Raw genomic sequence first — 22,874 nt, 5'->3', positions numbered from 1 at the left:
AGTTTCCCATATTAGGGAGTTTTTATTTTCTGCTTGATTGGCCTCAGTATTCTGAAAAAAGTTAACTCTCAGGAGGCCACTGTCACAAATCCATGCTTTGCACAGAAAGAGAATTTATGAAGAAATAAATTATTCTGTCTCTACAACCCAAGTCCATAACACTGGCTGACTCACAACCTTATGCCCATAGAGTTAAGAATAATAAGGATAATATCAACAGCCAACAACTAACATTTATTGAACACCTTATGTTCCCACAATTTACTATCACTGTTTTATCTGACCCTCAGACCCTATGAAATAGATACTATCATTATTCTGTTTTATAAGTAAGTCTTAGAATAATTAAGTAATTTGTCCAAGGACACATAGCTAGTAAGTACTGGAATTAAGAAGACTGATTCCAAACTCTATGTTTTTAATCACTCAGATATATACCTCCAGTAAAAATAGTAAGAGATACAAAACTAAACATACTCTTACCATAGGATCCAGCGACCGTGCTCCTTGATATTTACCCAAATAAGCGGAAAACTTATGTCCACACAAAAACCTGAACTCGGATGTTTACAGCGGCTTTATTCATAATTGCCAAAACTTGGAAGCAACCAAGATGTCCTTCAGTAGGTGAATGGATAAATTATGGTACATGCAGGCAATGGAATATTATTCAGTGTTAAAAAGAAAGCACTATCAAGACATGAAAAGACATGGAGGGACCTTAAATGCATATTACTTAGTGAAAGAAACCAATTTGAAAAGGCGGCTACATATTGTATGATTCCAACTATACGACATTCTAGAAAAGGCAAAATAATGGAGACAGTGAAAAGATCAGCAGTGCCAGAGGTTACGGGGGAAGGGGATAATAGAGAAAGCCCAGGGGATTTTTAGGGCAGTGAATCTATTCTGTATGATCCTACAATGGATATTTGTCATTATGCATTTGTCCAAACTCATAGAATGTATATATCACCAAGAGTAAACTGTAATGTAAACTATGGCTTTCTGGTGATAATGATGTATTAGTGTAGGTTCATGTATTATAACAAATATAACTCTCTGGTGGGAAATGTGGATAGTGGGGGAGACACTGAGGGGAAGAGGCAGGGAGTATATGGGGACTTTATGTATTTTCCATATAATTTTGTCATGAATCTAAAATTGCTCTAAAAATTATATCTATTAAAAATAGTAAAATTTCTCTGTGGCATTAGTTTCAGAATTGCCAATTACAGCCCATATCACTGGCTCAGACTTGGAGTATATTTTTAAGTAGTGGTACATTTCTTGAGCCATTCATATTCCTTCTCATCCTGGAAGAATAACAGAATCAAAGATACGCTACTGCGGGCCTCTAAAATGTACTAGAGAGATGTGATGTGTCTTCTATGTTAGCTGCTCAGCTGGTTCCCATAAAAAGGCGAATGTTGACCTAGAGGCAGTTAGGTTATTAAGTCAGATGTGGTGGTCTTAAATTTAATTGATTTAGTTATAATGGGGAAGAATTTAATTTAATCTTAAAATCATTTCATTCAGTGTTTTGGCAATACCATAGGAAGAAAGCACACCTGCTTATTCTTACCAACAAGAATACTTATTTTAGATGTAGATTTTCTAAATTTGTTAATCTGTAGTTTCCACAAATGTTGGTACAATATTTCAAAGTCTATTTTCAAAACACATTAGCCTATAGCTTTTGGCAATTTATTGTTACTGTTTTTTAACTCCTTTGCTGCCTTTGGAAGTTTTCTTGAACAGCAAATTGACCAACAGGTAAATATACTGCTAGAGATTTAATCCTGGATATTAACTACACAAAATTCTTGCATGCACACACATTGTGATACTTGTCACATTCATGATGCAGATCATGGTGTCTGACTTTTCCTGTGATGCTGCCTTTTAGAGGTACTAAATTCAAGTGAACTATCCTTTTTCATGTTTAAGTCAGATGAAGGCTTGTGAGATTAAATATTTCATCCCAGTTATGTAAGTAGACTTCACTGAATTTGGTGGATTCATTTTTCACTTAATGAATAAAACCATTAAAAGAAAAATTACCACTATAGGCTATATCCAGGAGTTAAGGTTTGATTATAAGAAAAAGGATAGCTTATCATATAGGGCCATATCATAATGTTTCTTTACTATTTAATAGGAAAAGAAATTCTATTTTCTTAATGATTTGTTTCTTTCCTCTACCCCTAAAGATACCCATTCTAGAAATAAAATTGAAGATCTTTCCAGTTCTCGGAGTAGTAGGTGGAGCAATATTTTCCTGTTCAAATTATTTCCATGTTATCCTCCATGGTGGTGTTGGCAAGAATGGATCCACTATAGCAGTAAGATATTAATTTCTTCATCATTTAGTATTAATATTATTATAAGTTTTATTATTATTAGATACAGAGATACTAAAAATATGCCAATGTTCCAAGAATGGGGAAGGGAACCAAATACCTTTCTTTTTAGGCACGTAATACAAGAAGTATTTTAAAAAGTTGTTACTGGGGGTGCCTGGGTGGCTCAGTTGGTTAAGCGGCTGCCTTCAGCTCAGGTCATGATCCCGGGGTCCTGGGATTGAGCCCCATATTAGGCTCTCTGCTCACTAGGGAGTCTCCTTCTCCCTCTTCCTCTGCTGTTCCCCCTGCTTGTGCTCTCTCCCTTGCACACTCTCAAATAAATAAAATCTTAAAAAAAAAAAAAAAAGTTTTGACTGATAAAGCATTTTTCCTCTTTCTATAGCCTTTTTCTTAGTAGACTTTTCTGACATCCTATTTAATAATCCACTGTCTTATTACTGTAAATAATTGAGTTGCCATTTGTTTTCTTGCATATTATGCCTTACACTAATGGGGGAGAGGAGAAGAAGGAAATGAGTTCCTGATTTAATAGCAGGAAAGTTTGCCAAAGGTCATGGTTTCGCATACAGGGCAATTTATTACTCATGAAGTAAATTTTATTGAAATTTCACTGGAATATATTTTTAAAATTATTCTTACAATTTTAAAAGGTAAAATTTTAAACCTTAATTCTTAGTTGAATAGGTACACCTTGTGTTTTTGGGTTTTTTTACTGTGCTCATGCTGTAATTTTTTTTTGTATTTATTCATATTTATTTTTTTAAAACTTCTTCAATACTTCTATGTGGGAAAGGGTCATAATTCCTTCCAACTTTTAAACAAATATCTATGTTTTTAAAAACCGTATTGCCATCTTTAAGATGAACATAAGAAGATAAGTACTTAGTCCAGTGATGTCATTTCTTATCAAAACACTATTGGGGGTGCCTGGGTGGCTCAGCTGGTTGAGCATCTCAGCTCAGGTCTTGATCTCAGGGTGGTGAGATCAAGCCCCGTGTTGGGCTCCATGCCCCGGAGCCCACTTACAAAGAAAAACAAAATTTAAAACATCGTTGGAATGTCTTTTTAAAATTATCTGGGCTATAGCTTACTCTCTTGATTTCTTTGGTGCTGTGGTTCAAAATTTCTGTCCTTTAAGAGTAGATTTGATTTTGAGAAAAAGCCAAAGTCATATGGAGCCAGGTTGAATAAAAGTAATAAACATGAAATATGGCATTTTTAGTTAAAAAAAAAAAAAGCCTCGTTCTTTTAAATGACATAAATTGGCTCTCAAGATAGTTTCAAAGGAATCCACATAATTCATAAATTATCAGTCCTTATGAATACATTTTTTATAATTCTAAAGCAAAGTGTAAAACTTATTTAGATACAGAAGCCCTGATATATTTGGAAAAATTAGTCGTTTTCTGAGGTGTTTTGTCAGTTGACCTCGGTATAGTACTATGCATGAGGTACTTAGGAATACTTCTTGCTTGACCATGGATGATAAACCAGAGTACCGGGAACATAAATTTTACTAAAGAAAATAAGATTTAGTGAGGATCAGTATCCATTTTAGAGAATATTTTATTTTATTTTATTTTTTTTTTTAAAGATTTTATTTATTTATTTGACAGAGATAGAGACAGCCAGCGAGAGAGGGAACACAAGCAGGGGGAGCGGGAGAGGAAGAAGCAGGCTCATAGCGGAGGAGCCTGATGTGGGGCTCGATCCCATAACGCCGGGATCACGCCCTGAGCTGAAGGCAGACGCTTAACTGCTGTGCCACCCAGGCGCCCCAGAGAATATTTTATTAAGAAATAATGGATAAATGTTTGAAGGAAGACAAAAAAATCAAACACTATGGTTAAGAAGTAGTTTATTTCTACTCTTAAACTGGTGATTTTCCAATGATTTTAGCAGCAGATTTTTTAAAAAGATTTTATTTACTTGAGAGAGAGAGCAAGTGAGAGAGAGAGGGCACGAGCAGGGGAGAGGGACAAAGTGAGGGAGAAGCAGATTCCCTGCTGAGCAGGGAGCCCGATGTGGGGCTGGATCCCAGGACCCTAGGACCATGACCTGAGCCAAAGGCAGATGCTTAGCCGACTGAGCAACCCAGGCACCCCAGCTTGAATAAAATCTGCAGAACGATAATACCAATAAAAGCACTATCTTATTAGTCTAAATTTTTATAACTTATTAATAAATATTATACATATTTTATAATATACATAACACGTACATTTATTATGTATATTTATTATGCATACAGTATGTATAATAGTATTTATAATATTGTAATTTTATAGTAAATTCTAACTTAAAACATATAAACAATAAACAGGAATAATGCTGTTTTAATGAATATATTAAAATTGGTAGTTATAGATTTAGTAAACCTTAATACCAAATTTATTTCAATATTTTGTTTAGGATAAGCACTACTGAGAGAATCCTGATTCACATAGATAAAAATGTAATGAATTGGATTTAGTGAGAGCATCTGCAGTCTAAACTCAAAAAAAGGCAGGGGTGGATGGTGTTGGTATATAGAGAGACCAGGGCAGAATTAAACTTTTCCTGATCAGTGGTTAAGCTATTTTATAAAATTGGCAGTTTGGGGTGCCTGGCTGGCTTAGTTGATAGAGCATGCGACTCTTGATTTTGGGGGTTATAAATTCAAGCCCCATGTTGGGTGTAGAGATTAAAAATAAAATTTTAAAAAATAAGTAGAAAATAAAATAAAATTGGCAGGTTAAGCTTTATCTGCACAAAAATATGTTAACTTGGCAATTGAATGTTGATGGCCTTTAGCATAGTAAAATTCAGTGTAGAATAAATCATATTTTTTAGTGGTAGTTTGAAATGTGTTTATTTATAAAATTGAAATCACACATCTGTGGCACTGTATTACCTCTGTGTAGCCCTAGGGATCTGTGGAAATTTGAAGGCATGGTTAAGGTCTACATACTCCTTTAGGCCATATACTACATTATATTCTTCTTTAGGTGTCTAGTTCCTAACACAAAATAGATGTTCAGAAAATGTTTGCACTGTGATAAATGCAATGTTAAAATATGATGCTGATTTTCTGATTTATCCCTTAGGGCACTAGTGTCTTGTCACCTGGACTCCACATAGGAATAATTATTATATTGGCAATAATGATCTATAAAAAGTCAGCAACTAATGTGTTTGAAAAGCATCCTTGTCTTTATACCCTTATGTTTGGATGTGTCTTTGCTAAAGTTTCACAAAAATTGGTGGTAAGAAATTCTTTTACTTATTTTTCATGGTATAAATAATGTACTTGGTCCTCAAATACAAGGCTGGAAATTATTTCATACAATGGGTAGGTTTTTAATGGTGTTATCATGATAATAAATAGTTAGCTATTTGTGCTCCAAGTAAAACTGTGAATGGGTTAATGTTATATTCAGGGAGATAGTTTCCTTTCTATATGCTAAGTTCTTTTAATTACCTGTTTAGCTATAGTTATCAACTTTCTGATATCAAGGATTTTAAATATCAGGAACTTTAATGAGCTACCTGTCATGAATTTGAGAAGTTTTAGAATTAGTATTTCCATATTAAATGTGAGGTAAATGGTCTCTTTGTGTTAGTAGTGAATTAAAGTTGTAATTCTTTCCTGAAAAATAAAAGCTAAAATATTTAAAATTTAATAGTGAAATTATTTTGTTTACTTTTTTATAGATAGCTCACATGACCAAAAGTGAACTGTATCTTCAAGACACTGTCTTTTTTGGCCCAGGTCTTTTATTTTTAGACCAGTACTTTAATAATTTTGTAGACGAATATATTGTTCTCTGGATAGCAATGGTAAGTTCTTTTCTGCTAAGATTTTTATTTATTTTTAATAGATGTCAGATAACCCTATGCTGAAGAGTCATTTCAGTGAGACAGCAGATAGTCTTACTATCTAGTCTACACTGTAAATGTTTCTGAATATTTAAAATTAACTTCTTTTAAGCTGTGAATCGTGTTTTGTGTGTGTTGTGTGTGTGTATAGAAATGGCCCAGATTATCTGCAGATCTGGCTTCCAACAACTTAAATCCTTAAAACCCAGTTGTGCACCTTAAAAATATAGCTTTCTCCCCACCAAAAACAATACAAAGATCTCAAAAATCACTTCACTCTGCCCAGAAAACTGCAAATACTTATTAGAAGTCTTTTACTTAATCAAGCTTGTTAGAATTATTCCGAGCTGATAGCAGGTAACAGGTAAATTAGGTGGAATTAATGTTAGAACATGTGGGCACTTACTGCATCAAGAACCGTCAGCTAATATTGAAGAAATGAAACAAAAGATAGTACAACCAAGTACAGGATTCTGGGACCATTTTGTGCTAGAAGCAAGCAACATATAATGTATCTGTTTGGCTCTTGAGGACAGTGCATAACTTACATCAATAATGATGACTCATCAAGCAAAGATTAAATTCTCATTAACTATGTCCTACTTAAGAAAGTGGTATAGAAAATACATGTATTAGTTTCTATTCAAAATGATAATAAAACAAAATTATGTGCTTAAGAGAGCTCTAGCCATCTGAGGAAAAAAAAATCACTGTTAGTAACAGATGAATCACAAATATGGATAAAGGGAGCATTATTCAGTTTTTATTTTATTGAGACATTATCTTTATGGTCTTCAATTAATGGTGGTTCGGAACAGCTTTGCTCTGTTTTCCCCTACCTTTAGACCTCAGTGGCTTTCACCTATTTGTTAGTGATATATAAACACATACTAAAGTTGCTAAAAGAAATCCTTCAGTGAATCTCTTGATAATTTGAATAATCTACCCTATTTGTTAGACTTAGGCATTAAAATATATCTGTTTGATGTACAGACTACAGGAGTACATCTGATGATTCCTTATTCTAGGTTCTATATTATTGTTCTTTTTCTGGAGTAAATAGCTTACTATCCATTTGTCACCTATTCAAAAGTCTGCCATTCTTCAAATGGTGGTGAGATGTAAATCTTAATCCCTGGAAGTTTTTCAGACAATAGTCTACAAATTAGTGTTTGAAAATGAGAATAATTTCCTTTAATTTGCTATCCAGTATACATATTTTTAGGGTTCCAAAACAGTCTAAGAAATAGGGGGTGATTATTCAAAATACCTAAAAATTCAATGTAGGGTTTCTTTTACTAAGCTTGCATCTATATTACCAAATGGAATTGCTTAACATCATTAAAACACCAGGTGTTAAAAATTCAAGCACCTATTTTGTAGTGCGTGAGTTGGCCTGGTTTATGCCAGCAGTAGAGATTATGGTGAAGGCAAACTGAATTTTTCTCTAAAACACTATATGGACAATTTAAAACAACAGAAAACACTTATGTGGACCACAGTACATATGTGCCCTTTAGCATTCTTAAGAAAAGCTTCTTACTTCAGAGAGAAAAGGGTCAGATAGAGCTTTTCGAGTAAATGATATGGGAGATTTTCCCCTCATGGGTGAGAATTTCCTCTCCACTGGCAGAGCTGTGAGCCTCCCTCTCTGAAAGGACGCATTTGCTCCTGGTCTTTGGTAAACTTTTTAGAGTGTGCCTTCCTCCTCAATTTTGTATTCAACACAATTTTGTATATGCCTCCCCTCAACTAAGGTGTCTTTTCCAGGCCTTCACTTTCTTAAAACCATCTCAAAGGAAAAAGAAATGTATATGATGGAATGATTTTATTAATAGTGACTGTTAGCCCTTCTAATAGAAAATTTATGGCTTTGTTGCATAGCAAAAATTGAAAGAATATGGAGTCAGAAGACAAATTGTTAACTTCCAGCTTTTGTATTTTTGTCTAGGACTTTTACCACTCTGAGCCTCAGTTCTTGTAACTGTGAAATACCTTGCATGTTCCAGAGGATTATAGTGAGGTCCAAATATGAAATGTATGAAAATACTCTAAAATGTAGTATTTTCATTGAAGAATTTTAGGTTAAGGTTTGAGATGTAGGGGGAGGGGGAGGGAAGGAGGAGAGAAAAATATCTGCTGCTTCAGAAAAGGCAGACCGTAATTCATTTTATTTTTTGCTTCCAAAGGTCATTTCTTCATTTGATATGATGATGTACTTTAGTGCTTTGTGCCTGCAAATTTCAAGACACCTTCATCTAAATATCTTCAAGACTTCATATCATGAAGCACCTGAACAGGTTCACAAGCATATTGACTAATAGCCCAAGGAAAAGAGGAGAAGCAGTTAGGGGAACCTATGAGTGAAGGAAATTCCCCTTTGCAGGAGGCTAGTATACAATAAGGTTATATTTGAATATAAAACATTAAGTCCTGTAGATTCCATTGTTTATTTCAGTTGTGAAGCCCTCATTGTGTATCAACATTTTGATCACAGGTATTATCAGAGTATTACAATCTATACATTAGTTAGAAACAAAATGAAAGAAAGAAATTTCAATTTTTTGAGGACAAGAAAGTAAACTACTGTAGTTCCAAAGGTCAGTCTCTTTGTCTTAAGTCTTTATCAGGTACTCGGGGTTTTCCTTTACATAAAAACTCAGGGCTTAAAGGATTTTAGCCATCATAAGGGTGATGCTTACTTCAATTGCAAAAAATTGACAAATGAGTTCATAATACTGCATAAGTGCATGGATTGTAATACTGTAATTACTGAGTTAAATGATGTCGTAAGAAATTATATTTTTTAATTAGCCATTTTTCAAGAGTTATGTTAACTGTCGTATAAAAGGAAATACTTGCTTGCAACTAGAATTTAAAAGGGCTACCAGAATTGTCTATTATTTATGTTTAGTAAAAGGAATTTGTCTTACCAATTCAGAAAAACAAATGAATCTTTATATATCATTCCTTGATATTCTGAGTTAAAATTTCATTGTCACAAAAAAAGTGGACATTAAAGATCCCCTTTTAGAAACATAAAAAAGTAGCTAAAGCAAGGTTGATGTAAGAAAATTAGTAATTTATTGGGCCCCTGGGTGGGTCAGTTGGGCATAGGCCTTCGGCTCAGGTCAGGATCCCAGAGTCCTGGGATCAGCCCCATGTTCCCTGCTCAGCATGGAGCCTGCTTCTCCCTCTCCCTCTTATCCCACCCCACCCCCACCACCTCATGCTCTCTCTCTCGCCCACTCTCTCAAATAAAATCTTTAAAAAAATCTTTTAAAAATCTTTAAAAAAAAAAGGAAATTAGTAATTTATGACAACATGGCGAAAATATCTTCCCTTTAGAATATCAGCCAAAGTTAAATAGACAACTCATAAGGGGGATAAATATAAATATCAGTCATCTCATCACCAAATACATTATGTACGGTTTCTTCACTTAAAAGTATTTATGTTGCTCATTATGCGTATTAGAACTATTATAAGGATCGGACTCCCTGTCTTACCTTATTTTTAATTTTGTCCAACAGTTCTGTAGACCATAAGCCATATGATGAAATAATCAAAAAATAAAGGAGTAATGAACACATACTACAGCTTAAGCAATAAAAAGGCATATTGAAAAAATAGTGAAAGTTGATATTCCTTGAAAGGAAAAAATGTGTGTATTAAGTACACAGAAACCACTCTGGAGTACTTATTTTGCTTCCAACTATTAATAAACTCAATAGGACTTTTTTGGGTGTTTGAATAGTACTTAAGATTTATATTACAACGTAAACTTTGGCTTAAAAGAAGTCCTTTACAAAATTTAGTTACTGGCTCCTTAATGTTAGATAATTGTTAATTTCTTCCTGTATATGTTATCATAGTTAAAAAAAAAATCAGTATGGACTTGCTTTTTAAAACTTGGAAAATATTAAAACTAAGGTAAAGGTGGGTTATAGGGGCAAAAATTAGAATCTAAAACATGAAAAAACAGGAGAAAATCAGTCCTCTCCTCCTAATAGGGATATTTTGGTTTTGAATGATTCCATGAAAGCAATTTCAGCAAAAAATAGTAAGTTTAGCTGACATATTTCAAACAAATGCTGAAACAATTTAATATTTATTAAGTCTACTGTTTCATATGTTATTGTGTATTTAAAAATGCAAATTTTTAGTGACAAGGTATAAAGTTAACTGTTCAAGTTTGGAAATGAATGTAATCAAACTTCCATATGTTTACTGAATATTAAAACTGAAAAAATATTTTCTAGGTAATTTAAAGACAGATGTGAAGTATTTAAACTATAAGTAATTAGGTATGTTAATGATATGCTTTTAATCATCACTAAGGGCATGTGTCATTTAATGTGGACCAAGCCCAATTAAATGGCATTTTGATGTCTTTGTGGAAATGACATATTCACAAATCCATATCTTAAAACTGATATTTATATATCTTGTTTGGTTTTCTTAATAGTTTTTAGCAGTTTAATTTATTTCAGAACACAAACTTGGGTGGCTTTTAATAAATTATAGAAGTCAATAGAATAATTTTCTTTTGAAATCTTATTTTCATTAGAATTGGCTGTGTAACAAGTATATACAGTAGCATATACATATAACATAGAGTTTGTATATTTTTTCTTAAAGAAGAACATGACCTTCTATACTTGTGCTTTCTACCTTTTGGGACTAATACAAATACACAGAAGCCAAAACCTGAAATTAAATAATCTTTATTGCTAAAAGTTAATTGAGAAGTGTTAAAGAGAAAAATTCACTATTACTATGAAAGAACTGGAAGCTTGGTATATATAATTTAGGAATTGCTACTACTCACATAACTGTTCAGCTTTATGTGAAGGTTAACAGAAGGAGGGTTCTTGCACTTAAGCTAACTTAATAACACGATGTATTATTTTAAACTAGAATTTTTAAACCACTCTTAAAGAATTACGTGCCTCTTAGCTAATATTATAATTGTATCATATTACTTAGGTTCAAGTTCTTCCTTCAAAGAGTCATCAGAATAACATGGATTGAAGAGACTTTCGAACACTTGCCATCTCTTGCTGCTGCTGTTACATGAAAGGAAACATTAAACATTTGTTTAATTTTTAGATAAGTGTTTTACATATTTCAGCAAATAAAATATTTCAATGCTTGCATTACTTATTTTTTTCAATTTAAAATAAAATGACTTACAGTTTCCATCATAATTTTTTTTTGCAACATCGCCATTTCTTTTCTAAGTTCATTTTGTGCACCAGTAAGTAGGTTATCATGATTCTTCTCCAAGTCCTCCATACTCTAAAACACAAAAGGCCAGTTGTTACCAACTACCACTTTTCATCTCAGATTCTAAGCTTGTAGAATTAATTTTCAAAAGTAGGAACTTTTTAGTATTCAAATAATGTGCATTATTTATTCCAAATGAAAATATTCTAAGTAACGGTGGAAACCAAAGTACCCACTAAAGGAATAAAAGCTTCAGACATGGATCAAATATTATTATAGGAGGTATATGAGTAGTGTGTTTTGCTCAAAATAATGGGTTAATGAGCTGCTAAGGTCAAAATAGGACAAAAAAAAGAATACCATAATTTTTAAAATTTCTAGCAAGCTTTCTAAATATCATGTAGTTATTATGTTATTATGACTGATAGTCAATGTGATGTGAATTCATAAGAAGGAATAAAATGATCTATAATATGCCTCTTTTTTCAATTTATGAAAAACAAATTACAATATAAACCTTTATTTTTCATCTAAAAAATAGTGATCCTAACTCCTACTATATAAAAAGTATTTTATTAAGTGTTGTGGAGAAATTAAAAAATATTAATACATGATCACTCCCTTATTCCAGTAAGAAGAAACATATAAACAGAAATAATGCAAAATTTTATAGTAGGAATGGAAATGCAACTTGTGGCAACGAAGTAGAAAATAGGGATTAATTCTGATTTAGTTGGCAAAAGAGTAAAATTTCAATAGAGAAAGAAAAAGTAATTAAAAGTATTTTAGAGCAAGAGCATAAATAAAAGCAGGGAAGTACACAATCAGTGAGTTTAGAGAAAGCAATTATCTGGGAGGGGTGGGAGTTACCGGACAAATCTAACAACTGAAGCATAAAGAGAGAAAGAATCACATTATGGGAGGGAACTTGAATACCTAAGAACTGAAAATGAGAAACTACTGACTTTTTCAGAGGGAAGAGATGTTTCGGGAAAATAATAATGACAGACCTATGAAGGGTAGTTTGGAGAACAGAAAAGAATCAGTTGAGGTTTAATAGTATAAGCAAAGAAGGATGCGGTTGTAAACTAGAATAATAGCTCTGGGAATTAAAAAAAGGAACCCACTGCAGGAGTAAAAATTACAGGACCTACTGGATATGAAGAATAAGGGAGATGGACAAGTCAAATATACTAAAGTTCCCAGCCTAAGTGGTAACATTTAGTGATCAGATTTAGAAGAAATCTTTTTTAGTACTTTTATCAATCTTCACACCAATTAAATGGTTTTTAGGGAGCATTAGAGCAAGCTGATTGGAAACACTTTTAAAACTAACTTTGGAATACATATTAAAGTTCTTTAAAAATCTACTAGTTTACTCAGAGCATCCCGATTCCTTTAAAAGGGTGACATTTTAACATTTGAACAAGTTTATCTAAAAGAATCCCCACATCAAAAAAAAAAGTATGTGTAGGATTCCAATGAACTCCTATGAACAGTTACTAAAAGAGGTCAATGCCACAAACCACAATTTGCTAATATGCGTATGTGTCAGATAATTCTCAATCCACAAGTTTTTAATCATCTGGCTTTTTCATTCTATTGTATGTCTGGGCCATCTCTTATGATTATAAGATGGCATAAAAAGCCATTTTTAATCACTAACAATCCTAAAAGGAAATATGCCATAAAATACGTACATAGTACATTAGAAAATACAAAATATTCCTCATTTTCAATTGGGTACTTTCTATTTAGCAAACACTGGAGATACAAAGACAAGTAAAAGACTACTTACAAATGACCTATGGACTATTTTCAGTTAAGATAGAACTATTAAAAGTATGAATTTTATGCACATTATGTACATTTAGGTAAAATTCCCAATTACCATTTCCTGTTTTAAAGAATCCCCACAAAAACATTAGAATCATAAAGTAAAAATATATTTAACAAATTAAAATGGAAGGTAGTTAAGAATTTAAAATATATAAGTAAATGTTTTTTCCCTTAAACTTAGAAGGAAAAAATTATCTTCTACTTCCAAATATAATGTTATATAAGAATCTATTAATAACCAAAAACAACAGACCTTTATGAACTGCTCATATAACTGTCTAATTGTTTTCAGTCTCTGGCTCTGAACAATTCTAGATTGTTGAAAAACCTTTTGTTGCTGTCGAAACATGTTCTACAAATGTAAAAGAAAAGAATTATAACAATTTGGGCAAAATTTAAAATTTAGCAAAAAATAATTCTACATTAAACTTAAAAGGAATGGTTGTTTTTAAATCAACAGTTTTAACTATTATGACCAAGTTCACCACTAATATACAACAATAATAATCCTACCAGTCATTGGAACATTTAGCAATACTCAAAATATGTTCTGTTTTTGTTTTTGAATGTAGGCTTCATGCCCAATGTGGAGCCCAATGCAGGGCTTGAACTCACAACCCTGAAATCAATAACTGAATGCCTAGAGACGCCTCAGTGGCTCAGTTGGTTACACGTCTGCCTTCAGCTCAGGCCATGATCCCAGGGTGCTGGGATCGAGTCCCATATCGGGCTCCTTGCTCAGCGGGGAGCCTGCTTCTCCCTCTGCCTGCCTCTCCCCCTGCTTGTGCGTGCTCTCTCTCAGAAGTAAATAAATAAAATTTAAAAAAAAAAGAGATGCTTACCTGACTGAGCCACCCTGGCACCCCCCAAATACTCAAAATATGTTTTAATTGGTGCTTTCCATATCAACACATATGATCCTTCCAATAATGTTGATCTTTCAGTTCCTTGGGCTACTTTCCACCAATGGTTTTTGTCCCCCACCCTGCTTTAGCCATTCACGTACATGCTCATATCTTAGATTTTGTCATTGCCAATAACTACAACTTCTACATAGTATTAACAATAGAAAATCATACTAAGACAATAGAAAGTCATACTCTGTGTAGATTGCAAACTTTTTAAATAAACATTTTTAAATAAACATGTATGAACTCATTTAATCCTCAAACAACTCTATGAGATAGGTATTATTACTCCCCTTTCATAGATAAGGAAACCAAGGCATAAAGATAATTTTTCCAGTTTCACAGCTAGCATTTGGTCATAACAGGATGTGATTCCAAAGAGTATGTTTCCAGAATCCAGGTCTAACCATTCATTATTCATGCTGTTTCTCCATATAGCCCACTATTCAACTACTACCTGCCTACCATTCTAGCTCACTCTTAGTACTACAACTCAATCTCTACCAATACCTAAAATCCACTCATCCTATACCTAGTTTTCACTGTCCCCTATCCCTATCCCCATATTCTCACTTTCCTCCTTCCCTACTTAAATTCTATGATCAATCATAGTTACTCCTTTCATATATATCCTGCCCAATTTTTACTCTGTCACACTTCTTTAGCTAAACCCCAATCCTGGAAAATTCAACTCTCTAGCTACTCTGCCTACATCCCTGCAGCTGGGCAGACTGGAGAAAACCCCACAATTATGCTGAGAGGTCTCACTTTAAACTATGATCACTGTGATCACAAGCTTAAATTTGATCCTTAATGCTGCTTGGAAATTATATTTCCCTAGTCTATTCACTGATCCACTCATGAAAGATCCACTCATTTGACCTCAAAAGGCAACATGTTTTCTATCATCCAAGGACCTTAATTACTTCACTAAAGAAACACAAGTAATCCAAAAAGAATTTTGAGTCTCCACCACAGTTTCTATCTACACATCTACATCTGTGCTCACATACTCTACCTTCTTCCCTGTTTTTAAGGATCACATACTCTAACTTCTTCCCTGTTTTTAAGGACAACTATCCTTGTTCTCTGCTACCACCAATTTCTTTACATGTTCCAACCATTCTTAAGAATTCAACAACTGTCCTCCTCTTCCCATTACTTTTTATTTTTCCCTCAAGATTATTCTTGTCAGCACAAAAACATGTTGCTCTTTCGCCATTCTTAAACAAAAACCACACACTATTTCTACTCAGACCACCACCCTATTTCTGTCTTTCCTATTCTCTCTTATATTCATTCTAATCAAGTTTTTGCACTCCCTTTTCTACCAAAATCATTCTGTTCAAGAATACCAACAACCTTCAGATTGCCAAATCCACCCTATTTCATCCTTAAGCAGCATATGACAAAGTTAATCCTCTCTCCCTTTTAAAAGGCTTTCTTGACTTCACTTGCAAGTCATTTTTTCCCTACCTATTAGGTCACTCATTCTTAGTCTCTTTTACCGGTTCTCTCTCCTTCTTGAACTCTAAACACTGAAGTATTTATTCCAGAGCTCAGTCCTTAGACCTCCCTTTTACATTTACAATCACTCCATTGGTGATCTCATCCAATCTCATGGCTTAAATGCTGTCTTCATGTTGAAAATTCCCAACTTTGTATGTTCAACTCATATCTCTTTCCAGAACTCCAGACTCCTATACCGATGGCCTACTCAACACATCCCCTTAGATGTTTCATATTAACATTTACAAAACTGACCTGATCAACCAATGCCTAAAATTATTTAATATTAATAGTACCTAAGCTCTTAAATAAGAAATGTGTGATAATTTTATAAATGAAAGAATGAAATAAAAGGATAGTTAATGTAGTTATGTAATATACGGGTGGGGCTCACTTCCACCTCCCATAGAGATGAGCATGTAACCCAAGTCTGGCCATTAAGAGTAAACCATGTTTTGACCATAATGCCTGGTTCAGGAATGGGCAAATGATCCAAACTAGATCAGTGATATTCCTCCAGAGGACTTTCTTTCTGCTAGTTATTGAGAAAAACCCAGTCCACTGGGGTTACTAAACTTGTAGTAAGTTTAAATTGCAAGAAGCTATCTTGCTTACTACATTGAAAGAGCCTATTAAGAATTGGAGACAGAGCCCAAATGACACTATAAGCAATCCTTCCTTACACCCATCCAGCTATGCCTAAAGCTAAACTACCCCCGGACTTCTTTTATATAAACTAATCCTTCTTTTGTACTTTGACAATTTCTGTCACTTGGAACTGCAAGAATCACAACCAATATAGGAAGCAAAGGCCAACAGCTTTTATAAGCATGGTATGTGCCTGTAATTATCTGGTTTACCATTCAGCAGGACCAAAACACATAGCCGGCGTGGGAAATGGAATCCAGCTGAGTGTCATAGATCTACTACACAGCTAGGCTCTCCATTCCTACTTGACACTTGGTTATAATTGATTATAAAATTAAGCGTGATACTAACAGCTAGTTTTTCTTCTTGTTCCTCGGCTTTCTGCACATCTATATCCCACTGCTGAAACAAAGTCAGAAACTGCTGAGAATATTCTTGGTTAAGCTTCTGCCTGTAAAACATAACAATGAATATTTTCATATTTTATACCAAAATATTCAAAACAAAATTTGACATACGTTATAAATACTAAAGAAGGAACTAATGGCATCTTAAATTTTCAAATATGAAACCAAAAAGTAAAATTATGATTTATGCTGATTTTGGAAGTACTTCTTTTCCTAACCAGCTAACAGAAAAGCCTTCTCACATGCTTTAGTTTTTAAAAACTATAGAAGTTTTATTATATATATAAATTTTCCAGAAAAGTCCATTTCATCTCCAAGTAGTTTTTTATTTTCTCCAAACAAATATAGGTTCTGATATGATAGATTCAGCGAAGTTATTATGTTTATCATGTAAGATTTCCAAATAGAAATATTCCACTTAATTTTTCCCCATTTTGGTACAACAGTGATTTTGTAAAAAAGAACAATTAAGTCAATTTAGCTAAAACACACAGATGTAATATTTACAATAAGACTGATCTTTTTCTGCATTGTTAAACAGGTAACTATCAGAAGGCTAATAATTTATGACATTTAATTTTTATTCAGTTGGTATATTTCTAGAATGAATATGAATAACCCTTAGAGTAAAAAACTCAATTGTTATTTAAATGGAGAAAAAGATAATCTGCATTGATTTTTAAGAAATATATCTCAAGTCTATGAAGAAGTAAGGTTACAGGACTAATGGACTTAAAGAAAAATCAAGCCAAATATACACTTTACTAGAGACCCTGATAAACAGAAAATGATAGTATTTTTCATAATTAGCAGCAATGAATACTAAGAAATGATACAGATGTCATAGCTGTGAAAAAACCAACAACCTTACCTTTGCTCTTGCTGGGTTTTCCAAACATGTTCAATTTTCTGGTTACTAGTTTTGAGAGAAGCCTTGGTATATAATTCTAGTCTTTTTCTCTTGGCAAGAAGAGCCTTGTTAATGTCAGCTTTATTGAAAATAAATATTCATTAAAACTTATTGTTGAAAATTATTTTGTTCCCACATATTCAAATTAAATAGGGATATAACTGGTTCAAGAGTTTTGGAAAGACATTTAAAAATAAATCTTGGGGACGCCTGGGTGGCTCTGTCGGTTAAACCTCTGCCTTCGGCTCAGGTCATGATCCTGGGAACAAGTCCAGCATCTGGGCACCTTGCTCAGTGGGGAGCCTGTTTCTCCCTCCGCCTGCTGCTCCCCCAGCTTGTGCTCTCTCTCTCAATCTCTTTCTCTGACAAATAAATAAAATCTTTCAAAAATTAAATTAAATCTTAAAGTAGGTATAATATTAGAAAGGAAGATTATTTGCTTTTTCTTCTAAGAAAGATTTCAGCTATTAGTATCCCTACTTTGATTTTCCTAACTAGAGTTAATTTTTTAATTTAGAGATGATTGAAAAAGCTAAACATGAAAAAAGGGGAGTTTCAAAGACAGACCCTTTAACTCCCTTGTGAGAAAACACTAATAAAGGCTAAGTTTTTCTAAATTTGGAAAATACTCCCCAACAGAAAGAACTCACTTATATGAGTTTTTGCTAGAAAGCATCATATGAAACACACAAAATTATTTTTAAAAAGAACCCAAAGCGGCAGTGGCTCAGTCGCTTAAGTGTCTGCCTTGGGCTTAGGTCATGATCCCAGTCTCCTGGGATGGAGTCCTGCATCAGAGCTCCCTGCTCAGCGGGAAGTCTGCTTCTCCCTCTGCCTGCCACCCTCCCCTCCCCTCCTGCTCTCTCTCTCTCTCACAAAAATAAATAATCTAAAAAGAATCCAAAAGGGAGAAAAATAGTTAAATAAGAAAATTATTTTTAAAAAATACAGTCTGTGATACTTTTAAATATAATTTTTACCAGAAGAGATAAAAAACAAGCATAGAAAAGTCTTAATTTAAGTAAGTATCTTGATATATTCATTCAAGAACCCTTCTAAATATTTTTATGGAACTTTTTTTTCTTGGACTTATTAAAAGAAAAATTTTTTCTTACTGAAGTATAGTTGATACACAATGTTATACATTAGCTTCAGGTGTACAGCAATGATTTCTGGAGCTTTTTATAGGACATGTTTACCCATAAGTACTGTATTTCATAAAACTTTAAATACCTCGAAAATGCTGTGTTAAACACATGCATATGAATCTACCATCAATAATTATTTTTCAGTAATCATGATGGATCTGTATTACTATACAAATATTTTATATTTCCAATATCCACCTACAATAAATTTAGAAGACAGAGTACAAAACAAACATTCTTCCACTACCAAATAAAGCTTTCAAAAAAGACTTGACTGAATAAATAATCCATAGAGAGGAACCAAATACTGACTCTTTTTAAAGAATACTATCCCCTGAGGCACCTGGGTGGCTCAGCTGGTTAAGTGTCCCCCTTTCGCTCAGGTCAAGATCCTCAGGTCGTGGGATCTAGGCCCACATTGTGTTGGGCTCCCTGCTCGGCGGGGAGTCTGCTGCTCGGCGGGGAGTCTGCTTCTCTCTCTCCCTCTCCCTCTGCCCCTCCCCTGGCTCATGCATGCTCTCTCTCTCTCAAATAAATAAATAAAATCTTAAAAAAAAAAAGAATACTATCCCCTAACAATTAATGTAACTAATATTAAATATACCATTTAAGGTTTATAAACTTTTTATCTGATTGTGTATTTCTTACCAGCTAGTAGGGTTTCCTTTCTAAAATACATAGTTTAATAACGTAAAAAATAACAATAGAGAGGTATTTTAAAGGTTTCAATTTATACTGCCCCTAAGAAAAGAACACAGGAATGTCCTAGAAAATAACTAAATTGAGAAAATGAAAAGCTGACATATATACAGATACGTGTTTTTAACACTTGATCTGTGAGTTCGTGAAAAGTTCATACAAACAGGGGTAGAGACTTTCCCCTTCCATTTTTGTTCTAAAATTGCACAATCCATTAAATTCACACATATATAAAATAAAAATACTATTCTTACCTCACCATTGTTAATACCATTCTTACTCTTCACATCGACAACTGAAGAAGATTAAGTAAGGAAATCTATGCAGTTGAATCACACATACTTAGACAAAATCTTATATATGAGGACAAGGCACTGATTAACTGATTAACAGTTCCTATTACACAGGTTATGTGTTACACGGTTTTAAATAATTATCTTAAAAGACAAATATCTCCTAAAACATACCTCCAAATCTTTCCAGCATATTTTGTACTTCACCCCTGTGAAATTACATTAAAAAAATTTTAATTAAGGATTGAAATATCACACATACAATGTATTTTACATACAATACTCATTGGACAAACAAAGTAGATTTTTCTTATAGTACTTTATGTAACAGGCAAAAATTATTTTGAGCACATCACCCCACATCTTCAAATATTGCTGCAGAAGTCCTTTTCTTCCCATGCTTCTCAATTACTGGAGTCTTCCCTACATTGACAATAAAAAAGAAAAATATTTTTGAAACTAAGTATTCCATTTTGGTAATTTTTAATGGTACAATATCTTAATTTTGAGGCCCTGTAGGCTTTTTTGCCAACATTAACTTTTTAAAGCAGACACATAAATACAGTACTTGCTCTGCAGTTAAATGGAATTAAATCAGGATCCGGGACCATTTTATAGGAACAATTTTGCAAGCCTTTGTGTGTTAATGTCATAGTAACCCAGGTTTTTATTTATCTTTATATATTATATATATTTACTCTATATATTTTATTTATTTATTTATTTATTTATTTATTTATTTATTTATTTATTTATGTAATGAAGCAGACATCTGGAGAATAATGACTGTAAAGGTAACATGCTGTGTAAACGTTTTGAATGCCAAATGAGAAACACGAAGTACATGAAAATGCTTTACAAATAAAGTTTTATTAGAGTCTAAAAATATAATGCATCCCAAACGAATGAACTACAGGACATGGTCACCGCCCAAAAATATTAGATCCACCGTACCTTCAGTAACATCCTCCTCTGAACCACTCAGACCTTTTTTATCTTCTTTCTCAAAGTCATAGGCTCTTATAACCTGTTCCTCCATTGATGTCTTCCCAGATTTCCCTGTATGTTTTCTTCCAGAGGGCACCATATTTAGATGTCTTCTGACTTTCAAAAAATAAATCTCTGAAATCTTCTGAATCCAAAGACACCATTTAAGTAAACTGGTAAATTTCAAAATTAGCGATATCAAATAAAGATTATCTTAGTTGAATAACAACTTATTTTGTCGGCCCAAAATTAACAAAGAAGATAATGACAGCATCGACCCTGATTCCAGGTCGGCGATGGAGAGCTGGGATCTGAGAGCTATGAGATCTGAATCTTAGTTCCGCTTGTGTCAGAATCTGGCTAAACTCGGGCTAGATTCTAGTTTGCGCATTTCCGTCACAAAATGAAACTGTAGTTGTTGACAGGTTCGATCCTGTGAGCATGCCCCAAAATAAGCTTACAGCAAAATAAATATAAAACAAAACGTTCCGCAATGTGGGCCTCTAGAAATAACGATTCCGCGTAAGATTTTCACAACACAGGCATCGAGGACAAAGGAAGGGAAGCCCTTAGTTCATCCTGTTTCTGACAGGTTTGGGGCGCGCACGAGGCAGAGACGCGCAGACGGACGAAGGCCCACCCTGCTCCCCGGGATATGAACTTGCCCAGCCAGTCGCGACCCTTCAGACCCCTGTTCAGCCCGCTGCTTTCCACCCGCCCCTCGCCTGGCCCTGCCCTCAGAGAAGTTCACCGACTTCATTTTCCTGTCGGAGGCCCCAAGTAAATCGGAAAGATTTACCTCACAGATCACGAGTAGCCTCTGGCTCGGTCTCCCGCGCTAGAAAAAGTGCTCCCCTCCTCACGCCTGAAAAAAACCCAAAGGTCAAAGACCACAGGTATAGGTCTCCAGACAGGTGCCCGGCCACTTCAGCCTAGACTGCCCCAGACGCTCACCCGAGGCGTCCGCTTGGCTAGCGCGACGATCCTCTGAGAGAACTCAGAATTCACGCGGGAGAAAAGCCAGGATCGCCTCGCCTGAGGGCGTCGCTGATTGGCTGGTGGCTGCGCGCGTGCGTATAGAAGGCCACAGGCTCCGCCCCCACAGGCAACTGACCACGAGACTGCTGACCCAGAATGTCTTACGGGCCGCGGCCTGTCGAGACTAGCGTTGTTGGGGTATGTTCCTGTCTAGTTTTCTTTTTCAACTTAAGTTTAAGTTTTTTATAATATTTGAAAATTGCAGAATATATAAGTTACAAAACATGAACACGTGACCTAATTTGTGAAGTAGAATTTTACCAGAACCCTTGGGGTTTCCTCAGGAAAGACCTTCCATCCCATCCCCGCCCCTAATTCGCCTTTCAGAGGTATTTTTTTAATTACCCTGAATTCTGTGTAAATGTCTTCCCTCCCATTTTCCAGGTTTTGTTACCACACATAAATGCCCTTAACCTTGCTTGGTTTTGTGTTTGAGTGGTACCAAAAAAAAAAAAAAAAAAAAAGTACCATATTCTTTGTAATATTCCACCACTCACTTTCTACTTGACATTACGTCATTAAGAATCTTTATTATTAGGTGTAGCCATGGTTCTTTCATTTTCACTGCTGTATAATATTGTGACTCACTTCCACAATTTATTCATTGATTTTCTTGGCCGTGCACATGTGGACTGCTTTCAGAGCATAACCTATATAAACAATGCCACTATGAAATTCTGATCTCATGCATATATGCTAAAGTTTTTGCAGAGAATCTAGGTGTGAAGTCGCTGGGTCATAAACTGGATGATATTCAGTAATGCTGAAATGGTTTCCAATTTATGACCCCACCAGCAGAGTGAGTTCCCATTGTTCAGTATACTCACCACTTGGTATAGTCAGATTTCTTAATTTTGCCATTCTAGCAGGTATAAAATGATACTACTTTGAGGTCTGCTTTATATTTCTCCAGTGACTCATAAGATTAAACTCTTGTTATGCTTATTGGCTATTTGGATTTCCTTTTCCTCAAAATATCTATTTGGGTTTTTTTGTTGATTTTTAATTAAGCCTTTATATATGCTGGATATTAAT

General features: G+C 34.2%; 2 protein-coding genes across 3 annotated transcripts in view; one reads left to right on the top strand and one right to left on the bottom strand.

Annotated features, from left to right (window-relative positions):
• Nucleotides 1–11,426, top strand: part of CHPT1 (choline phosphotransferase 1) — a 29,920-nt gene extending 18,494 nt beyond the window's left edge. Inside the window, exons 5-9 of one of the 2 annotated variants that reach the window (XR_006776468.2) lie at nucleotides 2,214–2,345; nucleotides 5,453–5,611; nucleotides 6,060–6,185; nucleotides 8,414–8,613; nucleotides 11,214–11,426. Coding sequence is in view for 1 of the 2 variants with exons in the window: in XM_045779652.2 (XP_045635608.1) it covers nucleotides 2,214–2,345; nucleotides 5,453–5,611; nucleotides 6,060–6,185; nucleotides 8,414–8,524; nucleotides 11,214–11,258 (573 nt within the window). In the remaining variant the exon portion in view is untranslated. The remainder of the gene's footprint in view (nucleotides 1–2,213; nucleotides 2,346–5,452; nucleotides 5,612–6,059; nucleotides 6,186–8,413; nucleotides 8,614–11,213) is intronic. The other variant, XM_045779652.2, reaches the window with a different exon arrangement.
• Nucleotides 11,240–21,670, bottom strand: SYCP3 (synaptonemal complex protein 3). Its single transcript, XM_045779653.2, has 9 exons — nucleotides 21,601–21,670; nucleotides 20,769–20,946; nucleotides 20,171–20,237; nucleotides 19,989–20,023; nucleotides 17,636–17,753; nucleotides 16,709–16,808; nucleotides 13,546–13,644; nucleotides 11,421–11,525; nucleotides 11,240–11,293 (listed from the first exon to the last, which is right to left on the bottom strand). Exons 2-9 carry the CDS (start codon nucleotides 20,899–20,901, stop codon nucleotides 11,240–11,242), a joined length of 711 nt encoding a protein of 236 aa, XP_045635609.1. The 5' UTR covers nucleotides 20,902–20,946; nucleotides 21,601–21,670.
• Nucleotides 21,671–22,874: the final 1,204 nt, after the last annotated feature.

Source organism: Ursus americanus, chromosome 17, assembly GCF_024610735.1.
Source record: "Ursus americanus isolate L20-20 chromosome 17, mUrsAme1.1.p, whole genome shotgun sequence".
Classification (NCBI taxonomy): domain Eukaryota; kingdom Metazoa; phylum Chordata; class Mammalia; order Carnivora; family Ursidae; genus Ursus; species Ursus americanus.
Note: the sequence above shows the minus strand (reverse complement) of the source record. Positions and strands in the feature narration are given on the sequence as shown.